Source organism: Manduca sexta, chromosome 17, assembly GCF_014839805.1.
Source record: "Manduca sexta isolate Smith_Timp_Sample1 chromosome 17, JHU_Msex_v1.0, whole genome shotgun sequence".
Classification (NCBI taxonomy): domain Eukaryota; kingdom Metazoa; phylum Arthropoda; class Insecta; order Lepidoptera; family Sphingidae; genus Manduca; species Manduca sexta.
Window position 1 is genome coordinate 12,738,121 of NC_051131.1, and position 27,670 is coordinate 12,765,790.

Genomic DNA, 27,670 nt, shown 5'->3' on the forward strand with positions numbered 1-27,670 from the left:
TTTATTAATGTCTACAATTTATTTTTTTATTAATGAATTTCCAGGATATCTACCTTTCATGATCATCAGGTTTTATGTTTATTTCCGATCGCCACGTTTCCTTTTACAATTTGCCGTAGGCATGTAAATAAAAAGGGCAAACCGATGCATTGGAAAGTAGCATTGGACACTTTCTCCCACCGAGCCGCCTTGTTTTATGTTCATGGCGCGTTTTGCGCGAACGAAAGCGATCTGCATGCCAGATGTCATAACGAAGAATATTTGAACGAACTGTTTGGCGAATATTCATGTCACGCTCCGATAACTCTATGATCTTCGGATCGATTCAGAAGTTCTATTTGGCGGTTATACTGTGATGTTTTTTTTTGCATATCGGACCCCGCAGTCGACACCGGGAGAAACCCGTTAAAAGGATACTGGAATCCCTCAGTTTAGCTACTACAGGGTCCTGGAGGAAAGTTAGGAGGAGACCTGGCAAAGAAATATGGGGGAAGGACAAGGAAACCTCTTAGTATAGAAAGAGGGGAGAAGGCTAGGATCTGTTAGCGAGCCCTTATAGGCCTTAATGTGAATTGGCAACCATGAGGTATACACACTTAACTGTGTACTTAGGATCGCGACAAATGTCCCCCCGGACATGGGCGTGCATTCGATGTGAAGACCGAGCGCACAAGAATTGCATCGGGAGGCATACACTATGATGTTGATATAGTTGCAGTTCCAATTCCCGAGGGCGCGGGAACTTAAAGTGAGCTCAGTATGTTTTGTTAATAATTAAGTCTTAGTCCTTGGACTTAAGTATTAATACATTCGTTTTGTTTTGCTAAATACACACGTACCAGTGGCGAAAGGTGACTTTTTTCCAAAAAGAAAACGGACAGAACATATATATGTACTAATATGCGTAAATGCCGTCTGCAAATCGTTCTAATGATAGATTCTTCATTCTACATAAAAGGAATCGACAGGAATCGGATTATATGGTCCCTTCGCCACTCACACGCATTCTTAATACAGTTATACAATAACTATCACAAGCAACAGTTTTGTCAGACTTTCCGATAGGATTTGAGCCGTTCCGTTCGATTGTAACTGACAAACTGAACAAACAATACATTGTCGACTAAATTCAGCAACTTAATAGTGTTATTCCATGAGTATTTCTCAATTTGACTGCGTCTACGTGGCGCCTCAGGTCAGCAACGCGACACGCATCTGCTATAAATACGACACTTAACATTAAATGACTTAACGAGGATAGTACCAACTATGCAGTGCACTGTAATTCATAATAATGGGTGCTATTGCTATTGTTATTGGGCAGTCGTCTACTGAAATGCTTGTTTTGTTATTTGTTTGGAAAAAATCCTGAGTAATCATAGTATTGCCTAGTGTACTAGGACTTACTTGGTTATGAACTAAAAGTAGGGTTTGTCTTTCAGATTTGGCACTAAAAAATTTGTGAGTTTTTCGATTCGCAGAAATATTGGTGGTAGGTCTTTGGTATCACATATACCAGGGGCGGTCTGGGCGCCAACTTAAAGTCTGTTTCTACTGCCAGCAATATTGTACATGCACTGTTGTGTTCCGTTTTGAAAGACATTGTAGCCAGGGTACTATCTGGGCATTATGAGACATCTGTGTCTCAGGATGACGAGCGTTGTGGAGTGCCCCGCAGTATTTTGTAATTCAAAGTTTTCTATGGTGTTGCTACTGTTTATGGGCGGTTGTTTCGCTTACCATCAGGCGAGCATGCTCGTCTCGTCATTCAAGTGTGACAAAAATACATTAGCCCGGGATTTGAATTAGTGCCTGACAAGGTGATAGGCGCGCTCCGTATCACATCAAGCGACAGATATGCAATAATTACTCTTAGAAGCATATTATTTATCTCGATATATAAGTTTGCTAGCGACCCGCCCAGGCTTCGCACGGGTGCAATGGTGACTATTTAATGGATGTTATTATTATACATATAAACCTTCCTCTTGAATCACTCTATCTATAAAAAAAAACGCATTAGAATCCACTCCGTAGTTTTAAAGATTTAAGCATACATAGGGACAGAGAAAGCGACTTTGTTTTATACTATGTAGTAATGTATATTTTAGATGCCTTCCAGTAGCCAGTGTAACTACTGGACATAATGGAGTTAACATCTCATGTCTCAGAATGGCGAGCGTAGTGGAATACCAAACAATACTTTGTAATTCAAGGTGTTGGATGGTGTTTCTACTGTTTATGGGCGGTCGTATCGTTTACAATCAGGCGAACAAACCTGCAAAAGGTAAACATACGCTCTCATATTGAATGGATGTATTAAAAATGTGCTGCATGTGTTATCTAATGGTAACTAGTAAATAATTAAAATATGCTCGACGAAATGTAACAGAGATAAAGGCGTGAATTTTTTGAATTGTAATTTCAGATCTATTCACCGATATGTTTGTAATCTCTCAGTCAATAGAAGAATCACGAATGCAAATATTAAGTACTTGGTCCTCTACTTATTTGTACGGAGAAAAATACAATAACTTACGTACTTATGTGAAACCAATCAGAAATACATTTCGTAAAATTTTACAGCACTTTTGCAAAATATAAGTAATTTAGTTTAAAATATTTTTTTCGTACAGTGCGTTTCTTCGTACTTCTCCCCAAATTCCATCTTATAATTCACGTCGAAGCACTCATACGAGATCTTGAGATGAAATGTTAGAAAAGGACAATAGATTCTAGATCGTAGTAAAATAGGAGTGCGAGCGAGATAGGTATAGGGTGAATGAGGGGTCACGCATGCGTTATCTACACGTTTGGTTCAAAATCGGGACATTTAAGATATTGTAAACAGTTGTATCTCAATTGTTTGATTTGAGAAATAGATTAAATTGATTCATTTCTTATCTCTTTCGCTCTTAAATTATTTGGCCAAAGGAACAGAATATGGTCAAAATCATTTAATTATACAAAACTGTACCCAATGTAATATTTACAGTCACTTCCCATCGGATTTAAAAATAAATTAGCGTCTGTCTATCCATATTACATTATTAAAATGATCCCATCCAGAGTATTAATATATTATATTATTTTCTAATGTTTAGCCTTATCATGTGTCTAATTTAATCGACCTTTAATTTAGTGACTGAGTGGTCTACTAAAACAAACTAAATGTCGGTGAAAACCGGTGGAAACAGCGCCAAATCACATATTTCGTCATAATAATATATGAATAGCAACTTGTAACAGGATTTTGGGGTTAAAACTGGTACTAATTAGATTAGTTTTTGTTTTCATTTATAACAAAACCATTTTCGAAATTTTCTAGAATTTGAATTAAAATTATTTTTATTTTGTACTTATATGGTTCAAATAAGTAAATGGTATGTACGCGAAAAACTAAAAAAAATGTTTGATAGTCAAACTTAGTTATACAGACAATTTTCAATTTTAGAAAGGCGAAGGTACTCGGTATCGTCAGCTCTAAATTGTTTTATAAATATAATATAACAATATCCTAATAACGGAAAATCATGTTATTAATTCGCACCATTTCTCAAATTTTGAAGATTAAGACTTTCACTTTGGATTTCGATTGTTAGCATTACATTTATGACCCACCATGCTATCTTTGATGGCCTTATAAATTATTCCTAGGTTAATGATGTTAATGAGGGCAATGGAGAGGGCTATGCTCGGAGTTTTCTTGCAGGATCGAATCAGAAAAGAGGTGTTCCTCAGGAGAACCGAAGTAGCCGACATAGCCCTTAGAGTTGCGAAACTCAAGTGGCAGTGGGCAGGACACATAGCTCGTAGATCTGATGGCCCTTGGGGCGGAAAAGTTCTGGAGTGGAGACCACAAACCGGGAGACGCAGCGTAGGCAGGCCCCCTACGAGATGGACCGACGATCTGGTGAGGGTCGCCGGAGTCCGATGAATGAGGGCGGCCCAGAACCGGTCCCTGTGGCGCGCAATAGGGGAGGCCTATGTCCAGCAGTGGACGATCCCCGGCTGAAAAGATGATGATGATGATGAATGATATCAGACGAGCAATTTCAGCCACTAAGAAGCTACTCCAGTATTAAAAAAATCCAAAAGTATTTTATATTACATTTGTAACCAACCATAACCTGTTTAATGACAACATATTAATATAAAGTGACTTTACCGTAACCAACCGTAAAGTCACTTCATATTAATATGTTGTCATTAAAAAAGTTATGTCTCAAAAATCCTAAAGTAAGTTAGAATACATTGGAACTGTGTTCATGGAGTGCGAGTTGAGTTGGCGTGCAGCAGCACCGCCTGGCAATCCCTAGAAATAATTATTTAAGCACAAAACTCTTTTACGTACATTTTGAGGTATTTTTTTTAAATTGTATTTCATGAAAATAGTACTCTGGCGACATTTTAGTGTCGACTTTTCAATGAAAGAGCATAATGTTACTAATTGTAACAACTTTTGACCTTGAACTGTTACAAGATTCTAAATTTTAAACATATAATTTCTGATACATCATATATCGTATTTAAGTTATGAATGCATATGACGCGACTCGTTTAATCTTTGAGTCAATAATTTTAATAATAATATTTTTATCCTCATTGTCGGGGAAGTTTTGGTTACCATACGAATGATTCATGAACAGCGGGGCGCGGAGGGGACGCGCCGCCATCGCGATCTCTTGCCCGCTTTTATTTAGTCGTATTTACTACTTCGAAGCAGGTAGGCTGCGTTGCTGTCGTGACCTCGAACGAAAGACGCGAGTGAAGTGTTTGTGAAATAATAGTGCGGTCAAAATGGGTTGTGGAACGAGCTTTGTGAAATATGTGCTGTTTTTCTTCAACCTGCTGGTCTCGGTGAGTTGGGAAAGGGCGGGCAATAAAACCGGTTTTTATGTTCCGGTGTAGTTGGCCAGCGAACAGAAACGGCGCGGGTCGCCCTACGGCGTGGCCGAACGCCTTGATGCCTTTGGCTATTAAAAAGTTAGAATACAGGTTTGATTGGAGTCATGCTTAAATATTTAAGATGTTTTTTCACAAAAACTGTATTTCAAATTTGTGACAATAACGTATTAATATTAATTTAGCAAGAGCACTTACTACTTACAATACAAATAAAAGATGGCTTGGGTCTCTCATATTGTTTGCCAATTATAGGTTTAGAGAATTTATAGACAGGTCAAGAGACAAAACAACATATTTAGTAAGTATCAACGTTTATTGTCCAGAATTTTTGTCCAGGAGGACCATAAACAAGGATCAACAAGTAGATATTCCGAAATGCAAAACTCCTCTATCTCGACAAAGAAAAATATTCTGTACTAATAAAATCGTTTATTTTAAAAATAGAATAGACATAGATTTAGTCGTTACGCTTGAAGCACAACAGACGTTCATGCATTATACCAACTACGTAATTTATACGTTATTAGTTATTCGATTAGTATTACAAACGGCAACGAGTCATGATTTGAATTATAACTGGTTTTAAAGAATAATATTGAAATAAAATAACGACTAGTTTCAACTTATGAATTTTAAATCGTGATGAAGACCCAAACATTTTTGTTCATAGTAGAATGGTGCCTATACAAAATATTTTCGTTAGACAATCAGCCACGAAAGATCGGCATTTAGTACCCAAATGAATTATTATAACTACTTACTAGTTACCTGTATCTGCCTAGCAAAAATCTGGAACGACATTTAATTTACAAACAACTAAGAAGTTCTATTGATTATCTCTGGACCTCATCATTGCTTTGTTATATTCACTTATGGTACTATCCTGTATTATCACGCTACTTTTCACTATTGACCAAAAAAGAAAGGAAGTACATACATAAGTACAAAAGAGAAATAAATATAAGAGGGGGAATGTTTAAAACAAATACCAACCATTCTCTTATTTTTTATTATGCATAATTGATGTTTGATTGATTTTAATGCCATTGTTTTATATTAAAAGTAGGCAGATAAAAGCCTTGTAGAAACAAATTTTAGTTGTATAGCTATATCTTATTAGAAAATATTTTTTTGCTTACTTATAAAAAACAACGATAATTAGTTACCAACTTATGAGTTGGTTTAAATTTTTTTATCGCGTCGTTCCAATTATAATATAAATTATTTTTATCTCTTTGATTTGCACCCACAATGTACCAAATGTGGTCGATTGGTTATAAAATTAATTCTTATTTACCACACCAATATTTATAACATTTTCATATTTATTGAAAGCGGTAATCAGAAAAAAACAATATGTTTTTGATGAAATTTAGTTTTTCCTGAACATTGTACACAAGTGTTTGGCTTACCACGTCTCCCTATATAATATAGCAACCCCAATATCCGTTGTTTATGATAAATATTCTATGTAAAACTAAGGATAATATGGCGGTGACATCCTTTTTAGGTCACGGACGAAACTAGATAAATAAAATAAAGTTTTCCGTTCGCAGCGAGTTGAGAAAGGAAGCAAGGCCGAGTCCTTCGTGGCAAGTAACAACGTACCTTCAGAATTGTGAACTACGTTTATTATATATTTTCATTGAAACCTTTTCACCGCTTCTATTAATCATAGTGTGATATTATAGCCTATAACCTTCCTCGATAAATGGAATATCCAAAACTTAAAGATTTTTTCAATTCGAAACAGTAGTTTCTGAGATTAGTCCGTTCAAAGAAAATGTATATATATTCGCGCGACTATTTCCAAGGAGGTAGACAGAAGGGGAGGCGAATTATAACATTATCCTAACCTATGGTGTTCCCGTTTCTCAATTCGATTGACATTGAGAAATATGGCGTGGAATCATCCGTGGAATTAATATTATTTAAGTAACGTGAATCATGAGCGACGTCATAACCAATTATTACATTTGAAGTATACACTTATAGACATAAGAATTCAATGTCATACGGACAAACAATGACATCATTGTTATGTTTAGACATGAAGTTTTATCTGCACTTTATAATTATAGTAGTTAATGTATTATGTTTAAATTAAAATAATTAAATTGAGCTAACTTGATTATGAATGTGACACGAATAGCTTTCATCAGAGTACAGATGGTCTAAAAGTGATTTCATCTAAAGCTGTATAGGGGAGAACCATGGCCATAATTGATCTTATAACCAATAACAAGCTTTAGGGGATTTTTACCCTTCTGTACGTTTCTTAGCACCACGACTTTTGCCCAAAAGTAAGAGGGCCATAATTTACCGCGCAAATTGATTGGTCGCAATGTCTTTTTGTACTGAATTGTTATAAGAGCCATTAGCTTATATGATCGAAAGGCGATTTTCATTTGAAAGTTTTTCGTCGGGCCTCGAGTAGATTAAGTTAACTTGAATCCCAAATTTGATAGTAGGACTTTATATCTATAAATATAAACTATCTAGTAAAGATACCAATTTTCTGCAATCTTGTGTAGTATTTTTTATTTACTCAAAAGTGAAGTCATTATATTGCGTACGAACTTCTAGATGTGACAATATTGCTATAATTCTATACACATGCAACTCGTCGCAAGTCCTGCTAGCATCAAAGTTTGCAGAAATCCACAAATTTCTACAAGTTCTCCAATCTAAACCTCTCTTATGAACGCAACCCAACATGCTAGTAAATACTTATATCAGTAGAAAACCGGAAACTAGATTTCTTCAATGAGATCGGATATCGGATCTGGTTTCTCAATGTGGGTGTCAGTTGATTGGATTTGTATAGCGTTACACTCGATAAAAACCACGATGACGTACCCCTGGATTCATAAAAATGCGATCCAAGATTCTTTGGACCACCCAAGTACTTTATGTGAGTAGTTGGAAATGAGCACAGTGGTATTCGGCGAAGTTAACTATGGAATAATGACTTTAGACACTGCATCGAAGTAATATAATTTTTCACTTTTTCGTTACAATCTTAGTTTAGTGATGCGGCACGAGGGTGTAAAAAAACTGAAATATCCACTCGTTTTTAATAAGTAGTTTTTTGTGTTAAAAAATAATTTTGAAGACTAAGACATATTCGTTAAATTCGAAAAATGCTTTGGTTTTTCAAAGCGTTTTGTAATCTTCCAAGCCAACTTGTAAACTAAAACGGATAGCCCTAGTTTAGTTATCAAATACAATAGTTAAATATGATTATTATAAGTGTTTTGTTTAAATAATTGTATTGTAATTGTGTCCGAAATCGCGATAAGATCGCCCCCTGTTTAATTATACCATAAACCCATGGAGCGGAGTATAAAGTCCTCGACGTGATACATTACTTGCGCCTCTGCTTAATTCTTTAGGGGTAAAAGCATAAATTTAATGTTCGTGTTATATTTATAAATGATAATACTATTATAGGAGATGGCGTAATAATTCATATGTGCAGGAGTGTATGGCAGATGCGCCCACGCATGCACACAATCATGCGGTTAACAACTTCCCGCGGTCACCTTACTGATAGGTGACCGCTAATGAAGTTTATATCTTGAGTTTATTTGTGCTGTCAAAATGTATCAATTCATTTACTTATAACTCATTTGTGGTTTAGTGTCTTATCTATGACAATTTACCTTTTGATTACAAAATATTAAGGTGCTGTTTCATTTGACAGTTATCGTATTAAACAGCTAATGTAAATAGTACTTATTTTATTACCATTTATTTGGGAGCATTGATAAGAGTGTGACTTTTGTATTTGGTCGGCTTATACATTTACGAATAAGTTGCAAGCAACTTCTGGGTAAATGCTTGCGACTTTGTCTTGACAAAGTCCTATTAATTACTATTTAAAGTATATTTTAAATAGGTTAGAAATAGTGTTTTCTATTAGATCAGAAACGCCCTCATATTTCTTCTTCACAAGGGTATTCGTTTTGTATTGCGATTGTTTGCATCACAAACAAAACAAAAAATATAATGTTAAACATTTTTAAGTTTCCTTTCTTATTTAACCTTTAATACATCTAGTTAATATGGAAGGCATCTTTTCCCGCGCGGACTGAATACAAAATTGACGACCTTCACGGGATCTTGCCCCGTGTAAATTACTTCACAGCATCGCAAGGATAACTTATTGTTCAGCTTAATCGACCGATATTACTTCCTTTGTTTTTGTGAACACGTGACGTTTTTCAAGGTGGATCACTAAAGGAAATTAGGTATCATCTAAGCAGGTTTTGTGCATTACGTCATGCATTTGATTCAAACTTTAAAATAAGAACCTCCGGCGCGGTGAGCATGTGTGCACTGTGCAGTTCTTCAATGCACACCAATAATGGACAAACGCGGAGAGCAAACTCCTTACTCTAGTAAATTCCTTAAATGTACTATTACCTTAGTAATTATGAAATAACAGTCGTTGCCCGTTTTTTTGTTATATTCACATAATAAAATGTTCATAATGTGACACAGCGGTCAACTTAAACTGGTATTCAATATATTCCATTCACGTATTGGACCCAAGGAGATGGCGTGACAGAAGTCAATTTTCCCTCCAAAACAGCTCGGAAACGAGGCAACAGGTGCAGTCAGTGAATAATTAATGAATTTGTAATGCCCCTCGCATTCGGGGCTTACGACAAACTTTCCTTTGTTGTCTATAAGCCCTTTTGGCCATTATTTCCGTGTTTACGCGTGGGAAATGATTTTGAGATAAAAAATTTAATGAATTATTTTGTCCGAAGTTTGGCTGTACGAATTGTGTAATGGCCGTAAAATTTCGTTTTTTTTTCTGTGTCATTTCATGCATAATTCGGTATTTATGATGAGTATCTTTTAAAATATTTTAGACGCACCCATGTGCTGGACCCCGGCTTGAGAGACCTTTAAACGGATTTCCTTAAATGTGGACTGCCTTGGTGGCGTAGCTGTATTGCGGTTCTACTGGGTTTGTCCGGACGGTCAAACTGATATTGGGTTTTTTTACTCGCTATCAACCCAGAGTCTGGTATTTGTGACGATAGGCTCGTCTCCTATCACTTCATGGGATGGAATACACACGCGCGGTATGTGGGTGGGTGTAAGTGTGTTACTTAAATATTCGATTATTGAAACTTAACAAGGAATAATTCAACAACATATTATAACCATAATTACTTATACTATGGAGATATTATAGATGAAGTTTGGCAGACAATGACAGAGAATTTGACAGGAAGACGACCTATTGTGAGAATGTGTCTCAGTAATTGTTCTACGAATACAGTTACATATCATCCGTATACACTTATTTTTTGGTAAATACGAAAATTCGACCTAATAGCAAAGGAATTATGTATTTATTGCCCTTGACTCTTATAATAAAAATCTAAAGCACAATCAAAATAAACATTTGGGTCATGGCCAACATTAATGGTAGAATTGGCGACAGTTTTATGAAGCATTTATGGTTTATTTCTGTATTAATATACGGCTTAATTACTCCTCAGTACCATTAATTGTTTGGAGAAGAATAGAGGGGGGCTTAATCCCTTGATTGTTAATAATTGCTGGGTACATTTGGGTGTATTTTCCATGATAAATTGGGTGCAGTGAGGTTTTCTACAAAGTTATTTTAAAAACAAGTTATAAATTTAAAACCTGTTTGCTAACTAAGCATAGAATTTATTGATTTGATTGAATATAAAGGGCTGTTTATCAGATAAGAACAATTAAAAATCTTAAATTAGTGTAGGGTTTAGTTTTATGAGATTATATGGAATATTAATATATCATTGAACTTTAAAAGAAAGATGAAGAATTTAGAAAAAATAAAAATGAAATCAGTTGGCTACTGAACCTTTATTATTTACTTAATTACAAAACTCGTGAAGAATTTCGAACATGCAAGTTTTAGAACGCCACAACTGTAAGAAGATTGTCATAAGTAGATTCTACCTTATGGCACTGGAGTTTCTAATTCATTCGTCTCTACTTACCTTAATAGGTAAAGGCTTGTATGTAATACATATAATATGAACTCATGATTCACATTTCATGTTCTTGTTACTTTGTACTTTACAGAGGGAAAATCCTTTGTACGTGATTCAACTTCTTTGAAATTTATCCTGCTGACGTCATATACCTTGTAAGACAGTATGAACAAGTTTTGAATGCTAACGTTCGCCTTTCACCTTGCTCGCGTTCATAAAATTCTGTATAGAGTTTAAGGAAATATAACACCTGCGTATATAATAAAATATAAAAAAATAAGTGGCGCCAAAACTAGTTAGTGCGTTGAGAAAAATCCCCCAAATATATTTTTTTAGAAAGACTGTAATATCTGGCAACACAAGCATTTTTTTTTAATAACGTACGATTATCCTGATAATTGGACACTTGTTTCACCGTCTAAATAGGTACGTTTTAGTGACGTCACCTATGGGACGATTATTTAATGATGAATAATTGTGGGCCATTAATTATCTACTAAATTTAATTTGTGCCTCCTAACATACGTCCTTGGTGAACTCATAATATCGACACCATGGGATTTGTATGTCTACTAATGAACTTAACATGCGTGACAAATATCGATTTGAAAATTAATTAATAATTACCTATTTACGATAGTTATTTTGTAATAATGTATAACAGGGACGAAAACAAAGATAGTGTTAAGATTTTTATTATTATTTGATCATATAATCTAGTTTGGGCATGACATGCGACATTCCTACAGTTATTACGGATAAATAACTTCATCTGTAACCTACAATACATTCTTAAACATAAGAATACTATTAAACACTGCGTAAGAGTCCCAAGGTCATCAACCATTATATCGCGTTCCAAGGACCACGTGACGTGGTGACATCATGCAATGCTCGCAGACGCCGCTCTGGCGCCCCTCGTACTTCATGCTGCCCTGGTACATATTATTTAAGTATATGGCCCTTTATAGCTGGGATGAAAGGCGAATTATTTTTATAGTTTCTTGTATATGTATTATAGTTGTTCTGTAAAGGATAGAAAGTGAGATTTTATTAATAATTCCTAAAAACATTGACACGTCTACCAAGTCTATAACCCTATATTGCACACCTAAGTGTCATTGTAAAGAAAAACAACTGTAAATTTTTAAAAGTCGTTGCGGTTGTAACAATCTTACTCCGATGAGTTTGGCCACACCCAAAACTATATTTGAACCTAACGGCAAGTCACTTAAAAAATTCAACCCTTTACGCTGCAAAAACCGCCGAAAAGTATTAAATATTATGCACCTGGAAGCCCTTCCAATATTTCCATCATTCATATCTTTAAAAACGTGTCAATTTGTTGTCAAACACATGACACAAAATGGCGGCAACATGCTGTCAATATTTTGTTTTCAATTACTATGGAACTGACAGCTTATTCAAATAAATTACCTCAGGGGCCTTATTCTCTATCCCGCACGTTATTTTGACAGTGTGTAACAAGCACGTAACACAACGCATCATGTTTAGGACTATAGAAATTTGGCTTACAGAATACCATTCCACACACATTTCTCGAAGATAACATGACACGACCGCGTTACGCCTTTACACTATCATACAGAATAAGGGCCCAGTAATCAAAATGTTTCTTATCCATAAAGCAATGACCCTATTTAATATAACTCGTATTTAATTTTCTATCGTGTTGCTAGTTGCTATGATGGTTAGACGTGAGTCAGCGACCTTGATGACTTCACTCGATTCTTGCTTCGTTAGCATTCTTATATGAATTTGTCGATTTCGCACTTTGTGTAGTAAGCTCAGCTTCAGTATAGTCAAAAGATTATTATTCTAATTTAGTTTTAATCTTTTTAGCCCTGATAAGTAGAGTCTGACTACAATTTCGTCCAACGAGATACAAGTTATCGCCATTATTTCTAAAGGTATGTCAGTTCTGACTAAATGTGTGTATATCTACATTAGCTGGCCTTGGAATGTAACTGAATTAAGGCATTATGGCGTGTTCTTCACTCTATACCACATAGTAGTACCCTATATAAAAAATCTCAATTTATTCGAGTTGAATTATTGAAATATTTATATCGTAATAAATCAACCACATTTGAATAGAGATTTAAATATAGAAACGGCATAGGAATTAGAAACCTCGTCCGCTGTACTAACATCCAGTTGATGCAAGAAGTTTTTGTAAACTAGATCGAGGCCGGATGTTGCACATTTCGAGAGCGAATGCTTTGCAACGGGTCTGGAGTTTGTATCACATACTTCACTTGTTGATGGTTCGGATAGCGAGAATTGTTTATGGTATCTGTCTGGTAATGCAGATCTGAATGTTATGACTGTAAAAGTCATTTTGGGTTTTATTTCTTTTTTTTACAAGGTCTATTTTAAGAAATCAAATGATGAGACTTGATAGTTTGCTTATTATAAATATAATGACTCCTTGATAAATTACTACAAACTCCATTAAAAACTGTGAATGTTAAGGTAGGAGAACTAGTCACCATTTACCCTATAACATATTAGATGCCACAACTGTCTACGAGGTAACTCGTGTTTTAAGTAGGAATATTTTATGAGCATTCATTGCTCGGCGGCAGAATTAAATACCATCAAGAAGAAGGTCGCATACGAGAAACCTATTGTCTGGAATTGTTCATATGCTAGACATTGACTAATCTTACTAATATAAAAAACACATGCGAAAGTTTATGAAAATGTTTGGATGTTTGTTAGCGTAGAAACAACTGAATGCGTTTGGATGAAGGATTAACACATAGGCTACTTTTTATCTCAATACCTTGCTCCCATGGGAATTGATTGTTTTTATCGGATTTCTTAAATAGTGAGACATAAGGCTTTGCACGCGGGGGAAGCTGCGAGCAACACCTAGTGCTAAATAATATTTAATTCAAATTCTACCTACCTTTTTTATAGTGTAAACAGATTTAAAAGCTAAATATTTTTGCGCACACCTACGTCACTTCATACATTATTCGCTTTGAATTCCGACGCCAAGCGATATTTTGTCATTAAATACGTGTCAGGTTTGGCGCGATGGGGTGTCGTCGCGTTTGCTGGAATTTATCTTCCCAAGGTTGTTTTAATGGCAATCGGCTCTGGAATCTGGATGTAGAGGTAAAGGGATTTACATAATATGTAAATGCAATAAGTAATTTATTGAAAGTTCGATTAAAAATGTTAATATGAATTTAGTTGAGGATACTATATTGTAGGTCCTTGATTTGGAGACTCGACAATGTCTCAGTTGCCTCAAATATTCCTAAGTTTTTAAAGCGATTTGAACAATCAGCTTTAGTTTTAAACTGGTGCATACAAGGACGTTACGTATCGAGGCTCTATGATGTATTGCATGTTTGCAATCAATTTATTTATTTATTTATTTATTTAATAATTATAATATGATATCAGTATTAAAATAAAAGCTTTTTGTATATAAAGGCTATCATGTAATGCTCGAGGACATTTTACAAGGACTTAGTAGAACAAAGCTATTAAAATATTAAGTTATAAATTCTATATTTCGAGGTTGTCCAACCCTTTACAATTAAGTAGTAGAATAAACCTATTTTAACTATAGTTTTTGTGTGTAAAATAGTTTTAATAATAATATTTTATATGAAAAAAAAAATTGATGATTCTGCAATTATTCATGAATTTATTTTTGAATGATGGAGGGTTTTTTTTTATAATAAAGCTGACAATCGGATAAGTTTTTGTTTTAAGTTAAAGAAAATTCGTTTGTAATCTAATTATTACTTTTACTCAAAAATAGGAGAATATATTACGTAATACTAAAAACATATTAGATTTCGCATTTCAATGTGTTTTACATGAATTATTTAATAGTCAATGCGAACGGTAATATGATTTCTTTCAACACGACGTTCATTTCACAGCACAGAATCAATTTTCTGATAAGGCTGGTAAAATGGCAAACAGTGGTCATTAAAGTTTATAATAAATTGCTCTTCGTTTGACACTTTCATAATTATTTTCTATATAAGTATATGCTACTGCTTCATCAGCATGATGAATATTCCCAAGGAGCAGAGCTTTTTCCAACATTAATAGCGTCCTTAGTTCAATAATATGTCTGGAATATCAAGCCAAGCGATTTAACAGATTAATTCTGAAGACATTGAAACTATTTTCCTTTGAAGTGCATGCACCTTAACTTTGAATTTTGATTAGTTGCGAAAAGTAATAGGAAATAAGTAATAGATTAATGTTTTTTATCGGAATAAAAACCAGTACCTACAGCTCATGAATTTTAAAATAAGAACACTTGCATAACTCAACGTTGAACCACAGACAAGTATATTATTTTTTCAACTGCCATTGTACTTTACTGACATTATCACGCTTGCCTGCTCTTTGTCTATGACTCCCTGCCCCCACCATTGTCACCCGGTCGTTGACTCCGAAACGATCTCCACTTCTGGGAGCAATGAGCACCTGGGAGCAGTTTTGGGCGGGTCATATTGTCCATATGATTGGTACAGCATGTGTTGCATAATAACCGTGAAATGAATGTCATGCCGTTGATTGGTTGGTATTTTAAGAGTCAATAAGTGATGCAGAGTGCTTTTTAATAAGGTCGCGTAATGATAATTGGCTCCGTAGCCATATGAATTAAAAAAAAAAACATTTGATTTAAACTTATGACTATAATTCCAGTAGTTTAATGATTTGCCCGGGCAATTCAAAATTGGGATGCAAAATTCTCTGAATAATAATTTAAAACAGTACTTATATCTTTTAAATGACGAACGTAAAGAAATTACAAGTGGGGCGCACAAACAGTATAATAAAGATAACGTGCAAAGTCAAGAACACAGCGTGTTTGCTTTTTCACATTCGATAACGGCACATGCTGGCTTTAGAGTGCGATGTTAACTTCTCCCAAACTACAAATTAAAATGTAAATAATTCTTTAAAATTAATTTTCACCATCTTTGTATGACATACAAATCTGCTACGATAAATGTTTATTTGAATTTATAATTTTATTTGTATATAGCGATTGTAGTATTGCAAAAATTCAATTTGCTAGAGATGGAATCCTTAAGAATAAAATATATTGTATATATTTGAAAAAATATAATACAAAGAACAAATTCTCTATGTCTCAAAGATAATACGTAAAAAGTCATAAGCTTGGTTTCACAGTGGTATGTGTTCGTAGTTTGTGTCACGTATTTAGGGAAACTGCAAGACTGTAAACATTATATAGAATATATTATTTAACACTAATAACTTGCTAACATTTAAAATGGTATGATATTTTATTTTTATAAACACTCTGTGTTGTAACTAAACTTCTACGCTAGTTTATCGAGGAATAAAAGGCATACTCTTTACGACTCTACGATAAACCTCAAGATTGATAGCGTAAGAGCAGTTACAACTTTGTAAGCTATTCACACATTGTTTTTGAAGCAATCTTGAGCAGCGTCTAAAAAAATTTATAGAAGTGTTTTCCGGTTAAATAAAATTATTTTTAAAAATTAGCAGACTTAATGCTTTATGTAAAAGTAAGTATTATAGGTTTATATATAAACTGCGCATAGTAAATGAATAACTGCACATTTGCCTTTATAGTATGTATAAGTCATCCAGACGGGCGCGTTGTGATTCAACGGGAATCGACCCAGGAATTCCCTAGTGGCAAGACGCCAATAACAGATGTTGTAAGAGCATCGACGTATTTAGAAAGTGAAACTGTTTGCTAGATTGTGCAAACACCATTTGAAATACATTACTGTCGACCACAGCGCGAACATGGTCTTTGAACAAACCATGAGTTATGTTTTCTAAAATTAAATCCGTTCTATAACTGTACGGACCGTGATTCCTTTGCCTATTTTCGTAGGTTTAAAAAACAATATTCTAAATTTAAAATTTATGGACTGTCATAATTCTGCATAGAAAAATTGTTTAAAAAATATCAACAGCTACTTTTTTAGAGCACAAGCTGTCGTGTTTGAAATATTGTCTGTTGCGGCAAATAGGATCTATTAGCCGGGTGAGTGGCCCCACTGGCTGCACAAAGCATGATTATTAGCGTGACAAACCCTTTATTGATCTGTCGTGACCTGAATTATCGTACAACTGCATGGCACGACATAAAACAAACATAAAAGAACTAATATAGACCAGAACTAATTATAATACATGTATAATTTATTTAATGTTTTTATTGTGCATTCATAATGAGTTCAATCACTTTGAAAGTGATATTGCTTGTTCTTAGTAAGTTTTATAAAACACTGCTAAGTCCTCCAAATTTTACGCATATTGAATAATTAATTTACAGTTCCAAGGATAATTTTATCAAAAATATAACCTACTTATGCGTGTAAAATCCGAAAAGAAGCACCAAATAACAAAGTCATGTCTCTTATTTAAACTTTTAACACAGACCTTACGAAAAATTACGAAATTTATGACACTCCCGAATCTAAAGCGCTGTTTGCTTAATGAGAGTTTACAACCGCAGTCAGTTTTACGCAGATGACCTGGATTCCGTAACGTGCAGACCTGGCACTATCTGGGTCGGTGGTCCGTACGTGTATCTGAGCTGAGCTTAAGAATAAACCATATGGGAGGTAACAAGGCCGCCTTTATTCTGGCTAGTTTTGTTTCTTACCTGCTAATTCAATAGAGAATTGTATAATGCCAGTATAATTTTGACTGTATACCAGTAGCGAAAGATCCATATAATCCGATCCCTGTCGACTTGCCTTTATGTAGAATTTAACATTAGAACGGTTTGCAGGCCGCATTCCATTAGTATCTATATGTTGTGTGGGGTTCTCTTTCGAAAAATGTCACCTTTCGCCATTGCTGTCTACGGAAGTCTTGTCCGCCAAGTTCTCTCTGTACAATCTACATTGTACTTATTAACTGCAGAGTCCTTTACTGTTTTAAATTTAGAAACAACTTCGCTGTAGTGTATTCTTGGTTATAGATGAAGACGGAGTCGTTATGTTGAAATTCTGTTTCCTTCAAACGTGTATCTGTCTTCGTGGACTTCAAAGACATGCATTTTAAAATTTTATAATTTATATTGTTATTTAAAGTGGTGAAAGTGGGATCAAGTAATCTTAAAAGTACCTCATGCACCCTACCGACCAACATATAACCCACTAACCCATATTTTGTGACGTAACAGTCCAATGACCTCACCCCATCAAACAAAGGGACGCCTAGAAATGGAACGGGGCTCATTAAAATTAAAATCATAAAAGATTCATGCAACTTTACGAACAATGAAATTTGTTTTATATTTTTTACAATGGGATTATGAGATGAGAAATCCCGCCTGGTAAAGATGACAAATATCAAGCAATAGTAACAACTCCAACCAGATTTATGAATTGCCAACTGAATGGCATTGAATTGCGCTTGTAAATCGTAATCTAGGTACGATATTAAGTCTAATAATGTAAAATAGTTCCTACACATTGCTTAATGCAGGACGAGTTACAAAATAAATAAATCAATGAAACAAACATTTATAATGACTGATTCTTGCATTTCAGAGATAGGTATAGAATGCCTAGACAGCTAGCTCCGACATGTGTAGTAAACATAATTTCTATACGAGTATTACTGAGATAGTGTTCAAGCAACCGTCTATTTTAATTTAGAGCTAACCAACGCGTAATATTTATAAATAGTAGCTAAAATCAGCGAATAAAGAAATTCATTTGCATGAATCATAAGTAAAGCGGCCATTTTGCGGGAACAATGGCTGTTATTCACACTGTAAATGCCTCATTAAAATCTTATTGTTTTTGTTAGTCATCTATGTATAAATTGAAGATAAGAGCATTATCTAAATTAAAGTTTAAATGTTTTTTACAGTGACAAATTTTTGCCTGCGACTTCACCGTGTAAAAGTCTAAAGGAATCTAAGTGTATATATTTGAATATAAATATTTCACACAAAAACAAGAAGCGTATTAAAAAAATAAGGACGCCATCTTGACCAGCTAGTTAGAGCATTTTTTAAAACCGTGATAATAGACAATTATCATACGTATCCAATAAATGTAACAATTTACTAATAGCAAAAAGTTGAAGCCGTTACCATTTATATAAAAATATAGCGCTAATACATCGAAAAATTAAATAACAGAATATTTCACCAGTTGTGTATTTTTATTTCGATTGTGTGCTGCCGCCATTTTATTATGCAACATACGATGGCAACATATTCGCGGGGTTACCGACACGGTGCCTTGGCATCTGAAGTATATATTATTGTATTATATCATGTTATGTTTTTGTGTGTTACACGTAAAAACTCTTTGTATTGCAAAATCACATGTAGGTAAATGGTATTTACTTCTAACTATCTCCGAATAAGTACAAAGACAATAAACGGACAGCCAGATTTTTATTGGCGGTTATTTTCCGTTCACTTAAAATTATTAAAAAGTAATAAAGTATTTTATGTTTAAATCAAACTTCTTTAAGGACTCTTTTTGCTTTTAAAGACAAACCCGCCGTAACTGCAAAATTACGAAATTGTAATACTTAAACTATGCGAACAACCGACTTAATTATCTCGAAGTAAACTGTGGAGCATTTAAAATGCAACCTATTCAAGATAAAGAAAGGGGGTCGCAACGTTCAACTTGCTAAGTGTTAAATAAAACGTAAACGCGTAGCATCGGTAACAACCCCAGAACTGGTTTTAGTCGTGACTACTAAGGAATTCTGTTTTTGTGAGATATTTGAGTTAGGTTAAGACTTTATGTTGTTATTTAAGATTTGATTTAAGGACATCAAAGGTCTTTTAAAAGGCATCATTCGTAGTCAAAAGGTTGCTTTGGACTTCATTACTTTATGTAAAGTTTTAAAAATAACAAAAAGCTAATCTGCAGTGGATACGTAATGCGAATTATTTTTGTTCGTTTTAAAAGACTTGCCATAGATAGAAAGCAGTATTAGGCAATATTTTAACTTTTTTATAACTCATAAATGTATATTAGCGAAAATCGGTATTTCCAAATCGAATTTTGACATCGATATATGCAAATCCAGTCTCGAACACTTAAAGGAAGGGGAGACCACAATCCGCTCCACGATAACCGAGGTAATGCAGACAGATGAGATTATAAATATTCCCACGTCCCGCCGTCTGCTTCCAAGGGGTCTAGACCAGTTTTAATGACATTGGGATGCTATACTGGGGTTTAAATGTATATGCTGCGACTGCTATGTAAGTACTGCGTAAATACGGTTTTGGTAAACATAATACCAGCCCTCTATTAAACTTGCTGCTGGGAATGGACTTCCTTACTAACAGGGTTCATGCATTGTGGCGTAGTAGACTACATGTTATAAGACTTCTCATACCTTCGAAATTCTTATCGAGATTACTTAGGTTTATGCACGATATTTTCCTTTACCGGTTTCGGTAAACTTCGTTTAAAATGTTTAAAGTTTAAGGTGCGACGCGGCGTAATAAAACCTCAACGAGTGACATTCCTGTGTACATACAATTCTGTAGACGAAGTTTTTTCTGATTCTCTCACCATTGGATTTTGAACATGGCGATAGGCTTTGTCCCTATTATTTGGAGGGGAATTATGTCAGTTATATTGGTGTTATAGATTAACATAAAAAAATAGAATATAGTAGAGAATTCTCATCAGTCTGAGAGACTGAAAATGAGTTTTCATTTCAAGTAGCAATTTTGCTGTTGCATTGCAGGGCCGATGAGGTTGCCCAAGGCAGCTCCGTTTAATGGAATAATAAAGTCGTTTGAACGTAATTTCCAGTAATAAATACTTAAACAATATAAATAAAATACGACTCTGTTGTATAGAAAAATAAATTTAAATTGTTTCAATAATTGTAATCTATCCTCTACAAACTTAACCTCTAATAATAATAGGGTAGATTTCACAAAGTATAGTTAATACTTTTAATATACATAAGAATATTTCGGCATCCTCAAGCCGGCTTTAAATGTCGGGTCAGCTGTAATCATGTTTGACATTTAACATTGACATGTGTATCGCCAGGGTGCTTGTTGTCTTGTTGCTCAATGTTTAATTAACTGCCTATGTTTTAATTTACATATGGTTATTATAAAATATGAGATAAAATATAATGCATTATTCTTTTACTTAATAGCTAAAAATTCGTTAATTTTAAGAACAATAAATGTGTTTTGAAGGCTAGTGTTTTAGTTACTGGCTGACATTAATGGCGTAAACATGTAGGGAACGAAATAACTTATATTCACGTATGGTCTCTCATACGTGAGAGTCCGCCTGGATAGGTATGACTGCAATGTCTATTTCGGCCGCCAAGCAGCAGTGTGTAGTCACTGTTGTGTTCTGGTTTGAAGAACATGGTAGCGAGTGTAACTACTGGACATAATAAAACACATCTCATATCTCAGGATGACGAGCGCAGTGGAATACCAAATAATACTTTCTAATTGAAGGTGTTGGATGGTGTTTCTACTGTTTATGGGGGTTTGTGTTGCTTACCATTAAGTGGACGACAAGCTCGACACGTCATTCAAAGCAATAATTTTTTTTTTATTGAAATCTAACAATTTATTAATATTTATCTATGTATCTATTGTTAAAGTATGTAGGTACATTCTATCGTTAAACCAACCTGGCCCACGCATGCCATTTTGTGCTATAAAAGCAACAACCTCATATGAAACATGACATCAATTTAGCTTTTTTGATAATTGTCCTACTCCAAATATCTTATATTTTGCATAAACAATATCAGCAACGTACGTGATTTTATTATTAACACGTGAGAGAAGTGTAGCGGAACTAACGGAATCCAAAAGTGCGAACACGAACGCGTTGAGTTATTTAGACCAGATTTTATATATGTATTTTAAAGAAAAAAAATCCAATGAACATCATCGAAAACTTATTTTTTTTTTATAAAAATAAAGATCGGCTACGGAATTAGGAATATTGAGCATTAACTTCTGTAGGATGAGTTATACAACTTGCTGACTTATTAAACCATCACTTGGCTCTTCTTTAGGCCACTATAAAACAATTGCAAGACAGCGTGCCAGCTTTAAAACAATAAAATTAATGTAGGCTCAAAATATAGGCTGCATAATATAAAGTCTAACCATATGCCAGATAATAGGTTTGACGTTAATGGCTTGACAGGGTTTATTTCGGTCTGCCTGACCCGATTCCACAGTATGTCAATGACAACACATGTTTCGTTAGACATAAGGCATATTAAGGACTATTTATATGCTTTAAATTACTTTAATAGGCGAAACAAGTTCTATAACGTTGGAGCAAAGTCCTGTTTGAATTACACATGGCTAAATGTATGTCATTCTTTTTTTGTTAATAAGCTTAATAATGACCTTTGTTGCATCCTGTCAATATCCGTCAGCATAACTTAGTCTATCCTTGATACCAAGCAGCAGTGGAACATTGTTGTCGGGTTCGGAGTGTGTTATAGCCTGTTTAATTTCTAGACAGTATTTTGAGACTGGCATCCATATCTCCAGGAGTGTAATGCAGTACTTTGTAATTCAAAGTTCTTGGTGGTGTTGCTATTTTATGAGTAGACGCTATTGTGATGTTTCGTCCAGTCAGTTTTTTTTATTGGCAACCAATTCTTCTAAGTTTAAGAGTATTACTGGTAGTTTCAACTGTCTACTAGCGCGTTTATTCCTCGTAGCAATGCCATCATTCATTAATTAAAAAGGGTGAATTTAAAATAACGGAAATCCGTGTTACTAATACGAATGATATTCAATAATGCACGTAGAGACGTAAGGTTAATTTCAAATTTTGTCAGTCATATTCATTTAAATTCCTTACTTCATTTACACGTAGTTCAGCAGTTAATATGAGAATATTTTCGAAACAAATTATGTTTATACTCAGTAATGGCGGAACAAAAATAAATGTACTACGTGTATCGCGGAACGGCGGCGTGGTCATGCGTTCTCCTGCGGTTTTAAATTTAGAATTCAATGTTTTTGTATTTGTACATTTAAAATAGGAATGTTTGTAACTAGGAGTTCAGTGGGTATAGGAGCTATATTGGGCTCATTTCATTTCAAAGTTATAGGGAGGCAAACATGCCTTTTAAATGATGTGATCATGAGATTTTTGATTGGTAAGTCAGTCGCCACGCGGCTGATGCTTCTAAACATCAAATGCTTTTAAAATTGATTTAGAGTCTCAAGTATTCTCTGCAGAAATCCTCGCAATGTTCTAAAAATATACTGAAGTCATACCCGGAAACTCAGGCGAATTATGTAGGTTAACATTACGAAGAAATTGAAAATTAGGACAATGTTTGCAAAGGAGAATGCCCATTTTTGTATGAAAGTTGGGCTACGCTTGCGTCTGTACAAAACCTTCACTAAACTATAGGGAATATATCCTAGTTTTTATAAAAATGTAAAACAATTGGATATTCGATGGGAGTTCGGAGTAATTTTATAACGCGGTTATTTTGAGGTTAAGTATGGACTGCAATAATGTACGGTAGAAAGTAGTTACGTGCCTAAGTAAGTTCAATATTGCAGTACCTAATTGTTATTGCAATAAACAATTATTGGACGTTCCTTTCACCTACCTTTAATTGCCCTCATAAGAAACTGATAGGTAGTAACATATCTGATAAAACGAAACTTCAATAAAACTTCTAAGATAGAATGACGGAATATTAGTTTTTCCACGGAGGATATGTTACCTGACCTTTTGTGTATATATTTTTCTGAATTACGACTTATCCTATTACATGGATTACCTAATCTTTTTTTCCACCTACAATTATCTCACTCCAATATGGCGTCAATACATATTGTAGAATAGATTCAGCTTAGCTTTTATGACCGGCCGTATGCCTGACGCCAACCGTCTTTGGAGGATTCTGATCCCAGGCAACTCACTTCACAGTCTGATTAGGCTAATAGTTAATTATCATAGGGAAAGAAAAATAAAACGAGAAATACGAAATCCTATGTATATTTTTATATAGATGTATATTTTTAATAGAGGTATATATTCTTGGCATCCCAAAATGAAAACAAGAATTTGATATAGCTGCAGCAGGTTTATATATACTCTTGAACTGAGTGAATCACTTCTTGCAGCGCTGGTTGGGTCATGTCATATTGTCTGTGAACCTTTCTATTAGCTGATCTCCAGCAGGCAGCACAAACTCATTCCAGCATTGAAACCTAAAATATAATGTAGAAGTTGAGTAAACATGTTTCCATTATTATTATTGTTAAACTGTTTTTTAACTTTGGCAAGATTTTTCCCACATTGTGGGTATGTTAATAATAATCTACATAACTTACAAACTGGACAACTCGTCCAATAAATATACTCGTTGCTGTGGCACCGCAAAGGTGCAGTCAATACACCGCCAGGATAAGCCGTCTCGATTAACTGTCCTGGGTCTAGGCTCTAGACGACATTGTGTTGCTCACTAAAAGCCTTCCGTCTCAAAGTTCGAAACACACACTATATACGTTGTTTTTTAACAGAGGATTTCTCACTAAACATTAAAATACATAAGAAAAACACTCCGATCTTGAGTAAGATAAAATATTAAAATATAATATATAATGATTTAACATTCAAACAAATCTGAAGTGTCGAAATGTCACTAATTTCAGTTGCCAGTGTAATAATAATCTGTACCCATATTTTTATAATTTAAAAATAAAGTCCAGACATATTTTAGCTGACTTTAGTATTTCTGTCAATACAAGTACAAGTCGCCATTTGTTTGTTTTTGGAACAATTAATATTTTCTCTTTTTTACCAGCTTTTTGGAGTTTGTTCATAATTATTAAGTAAAATGTATTATTTTATAACAATATATTTGAGATGAATAAATATATTGTTACATAATAATATACATATATTTTATAGATTCAAGTACAAGCATATTTATTGTACATAATATTTACTTTTTTATTACATTTAAAATGGGAATTTGTTACAAATTGGTATCATTTCGCCATATTGGCAGTAAATTATCCGGTGTTTCATTTGCAACAATTAAACAACTTTTTTTTTCATATCTTTTAAACCCCCATTCGCTTACGACTGAAATAAATACAAATGAAGTAATAATTAAAATGATGATTTTCTGTGGATATTTGGTTAAGACGCATGACTGACGCAAAGATAGCCTGGTTTTGGGCATTGTCCTTTAGATTATTAACTTGTTTTACCATTGAAAAATTCAAATATTAAAGTTTATACATATTATATTTGCAAAAGTCAGTTGCTCGGTGGAGTAGTTGTATAGCGTTCGCGGTACGACACTGCCTTGAGGGACTGAGTTCGAATCCCAGTTCGAGCTGTGATATTGTGTTTTTCTACTCAATATCAGCCCAGAGTATGCCAGATATGGCAAGAGGCTGGCCCCCTATCAGATCATGGGCCGAAACACAGGCAAAAAGTAGGTGCCCTCGTCGCACCTCTACCTATCCCTTCGAGGTTAATGTCTTAAAAAGTCGGCGTCAATAATGGGCTAATGTTCTCCATTCTATTTTAACCGAATGATTCCTAAAGGTCACTACGATTTTCGGCGTAGCTCAGGACCGTCTTACTTTAGCTTACACTTGACCCAGATTGACCAGATAGTAAACACGCAACGTAACAGCAACGGAAACATCGCAAGGAAATCTTTCCTAAAGATTATTTGACGTCTCAATTTACTAATAGGCCTATCAATATCAATATGGCTGCGTTTTGGTATATGGAGTAAAGGAAGTAATAATATATGAAGATAGTAGACTAGTATCATTTGCATAGGCCACTATGGCGGGTAGTAGGCACGAAAGTAACTAAATAAATTAAAAACTTCAAAATGCTTCTACACATTAATTCCAGTCGAAGTTTTTTTTTATTCATCTGAAATAAATTAAACCACGTGAAATTTATTTTAGTGAAGAAAAAAAGATTGTTGATATTGACACAAAAGTTTAAAGGCGATTTGGAATTTGTGCAGCTACTTTTGTGGTTAAATGTAAATCTTGTATTTGTTAATTGCACCACCATAATTATAAATGTACCACCAGAAACCAGCAACATATTAGTAAACAACATTGCAATTGTTTAAGCCTGAACTTCAATCAAACCTCACTTTACGGTCGTTTCTACCCTCGTCTTATTGATGTTATCACTGTGCTTAATAGAATATTTTATTTTCCAGTTGCTCGGCATAGTGCTGATAGCCATCGGCGTGGTGTTCGTCGTCAACTGGAAGGTTGTGAAGGACGAATTGCAGTCACACCTCACCGTCGCGCCATGGGTGTTCATCATCATTGGAGCTGTTATGTTCACGATAGCTTTCTTCGGATGTTGCGGAGCGATACGGGAGAGCCACTGCATGGTTGTCACGGTATGTATTCTCTTCATAGATTTTTTTTTTATATAGTGTTTCGGCAGTGGCTTCACTGCATCTGATGTTAAGTATTAATAGAAAACATTTCAGTCATTGTAAATTTGCGTAGGTTTTGTGACCAAGGTAAAATTTTTGTAAGTGATCGGTAAATCACAGCCCATAAACGTTCGCAAGGTTACAGTAATTGTGGGATATCAACAAAAGAAATAGGAATTGAAAAAGAAGGATTGATGTATTCAGCAATCAAAATAGAATCTTATTATCTGTTTAAGAATAGATTTAGTATTCTAGATATTACAGGAACTTAGCGGTCCTTTACTATATGACTCCTTCCTCAATATCAATGCCATTTTTACGCCTGTATCCCCATAAACACTAAAACTACATGATCGAAGATCTTATCGAAGCTTGTATCTTGGCTCTGGTCCAAAAAGGTTGGGAACCTCTACTACGTATATTTGCTGCTGTAATTGAATCGGTTATTTTAATTTTGCTCGCAAGTCTTGTAATGTTTATAATAGTTCGCTCATTGTACGGGATATTTCTTTTTTATTCTATCAGGCCTTCCAATCCGCTGTCTTTCTGATGAAGTTTCGACTTATAACGAAATTTTTAGTCAAAACTGTGTCGCAATTAGATTGGCTGTTACCTATTCGAAAAAGATAACTTGTTACTCTTTTATTATACTTAATCAGGTAGGATGTAAAATTACAGAGTTTAAAAAAACATAACGGTTAGTACAAATAATATCGATTAGCAGAATATGATAAAGAAATCGTAGAAAAGAAATCTGAGATAAAATTAGTAAATATCTAAATAATCATTTAATATCTTTGCATGTTTATGTTTCATTGGAATCGTTATAATGCTTCTTGTTCCTCACAATGTTAATCTGGCGTCACTTTTTTGACATGATGAGTAAAATCAGAATTAATGCATCGCTACAATTAATGTTCCTTTCCTAAAGGATACAACATTAGAATTTCGATAGGCAAATGTTGTTAAACAAAGTAACTTTCTAAAATACCATAGATTTCCTTTCCCAAGCTTCTAATTTTATATTCATGCGATGTCTAGGCCAGAGCGTGCGCCTTACTGGTCTGAATTCTTTTTGATATTTAGGGCCTGTTTAACAAAGTTCAAGTAATCCTACACGTATAAGACGGATAATGCATATCTATCTTTTGTTTTTTATGTATTCGGGAGCTTGTCTTTTTTATTTGGTCGTCCTATATTATATTCGAGGATTAGTGTTTAGTCAGATATTGTGAAAGAGGCGCTTAGTCCCTTGTAGTTTAACATCCGTAGTTGGAAAAGAG

At 34.5% G+C, this 27,670-nt stretch overlaps 1 protein-coding gene and 1 long non-coding RNA gene across 4 annotated transcripts in view; one reads left to right on the forward strand and one right to left on the reverse strand.

Moving 5' to 3' along the window:
* Positions 1–4,638: 4,638 nt before the first annotated feature.
* Positions 4,639–27,670, forward strand: part of LOC115450424 (CD63 antigen) — a 29,809-nt gene continuing 6,777 nt past the window's right edge. For 2 of the 3 annotated variants that reach the window (XM_030178441.2, XM_030178449.2), the window contains exons 1-2: positions 4,639–4,860; positions 26,160–26,348. In XM_030178441.2, the coding sequence (XP_030034301.1) occupies positions 4,801–4,860; positions 26,160–26,348 (249 nt within the window). In that variant the 5' untranslated portion in view covers positions 4,639–4,800. Of the gene's footprint in view, positions 4,861–16,450; positions 16,481–26,159; positions 26,349–27,670 lie in introns of those variants that run through there. The other variant, XM_037439527.1, reaches the window with a different exon arrangement.
* LOC119189540 lies at positions 23,935–24,529 on the reverse strand. The gene is made up of 2 exons (XR_005112458.1): positions 24,289–24,529; positions 23,935–24,165 (listed from the first exon to the last, which is right to left on the reverse strand). It is a non-coding gene; the product is annotated as an uncharacterized LOC119189540 (long non-coding RNA).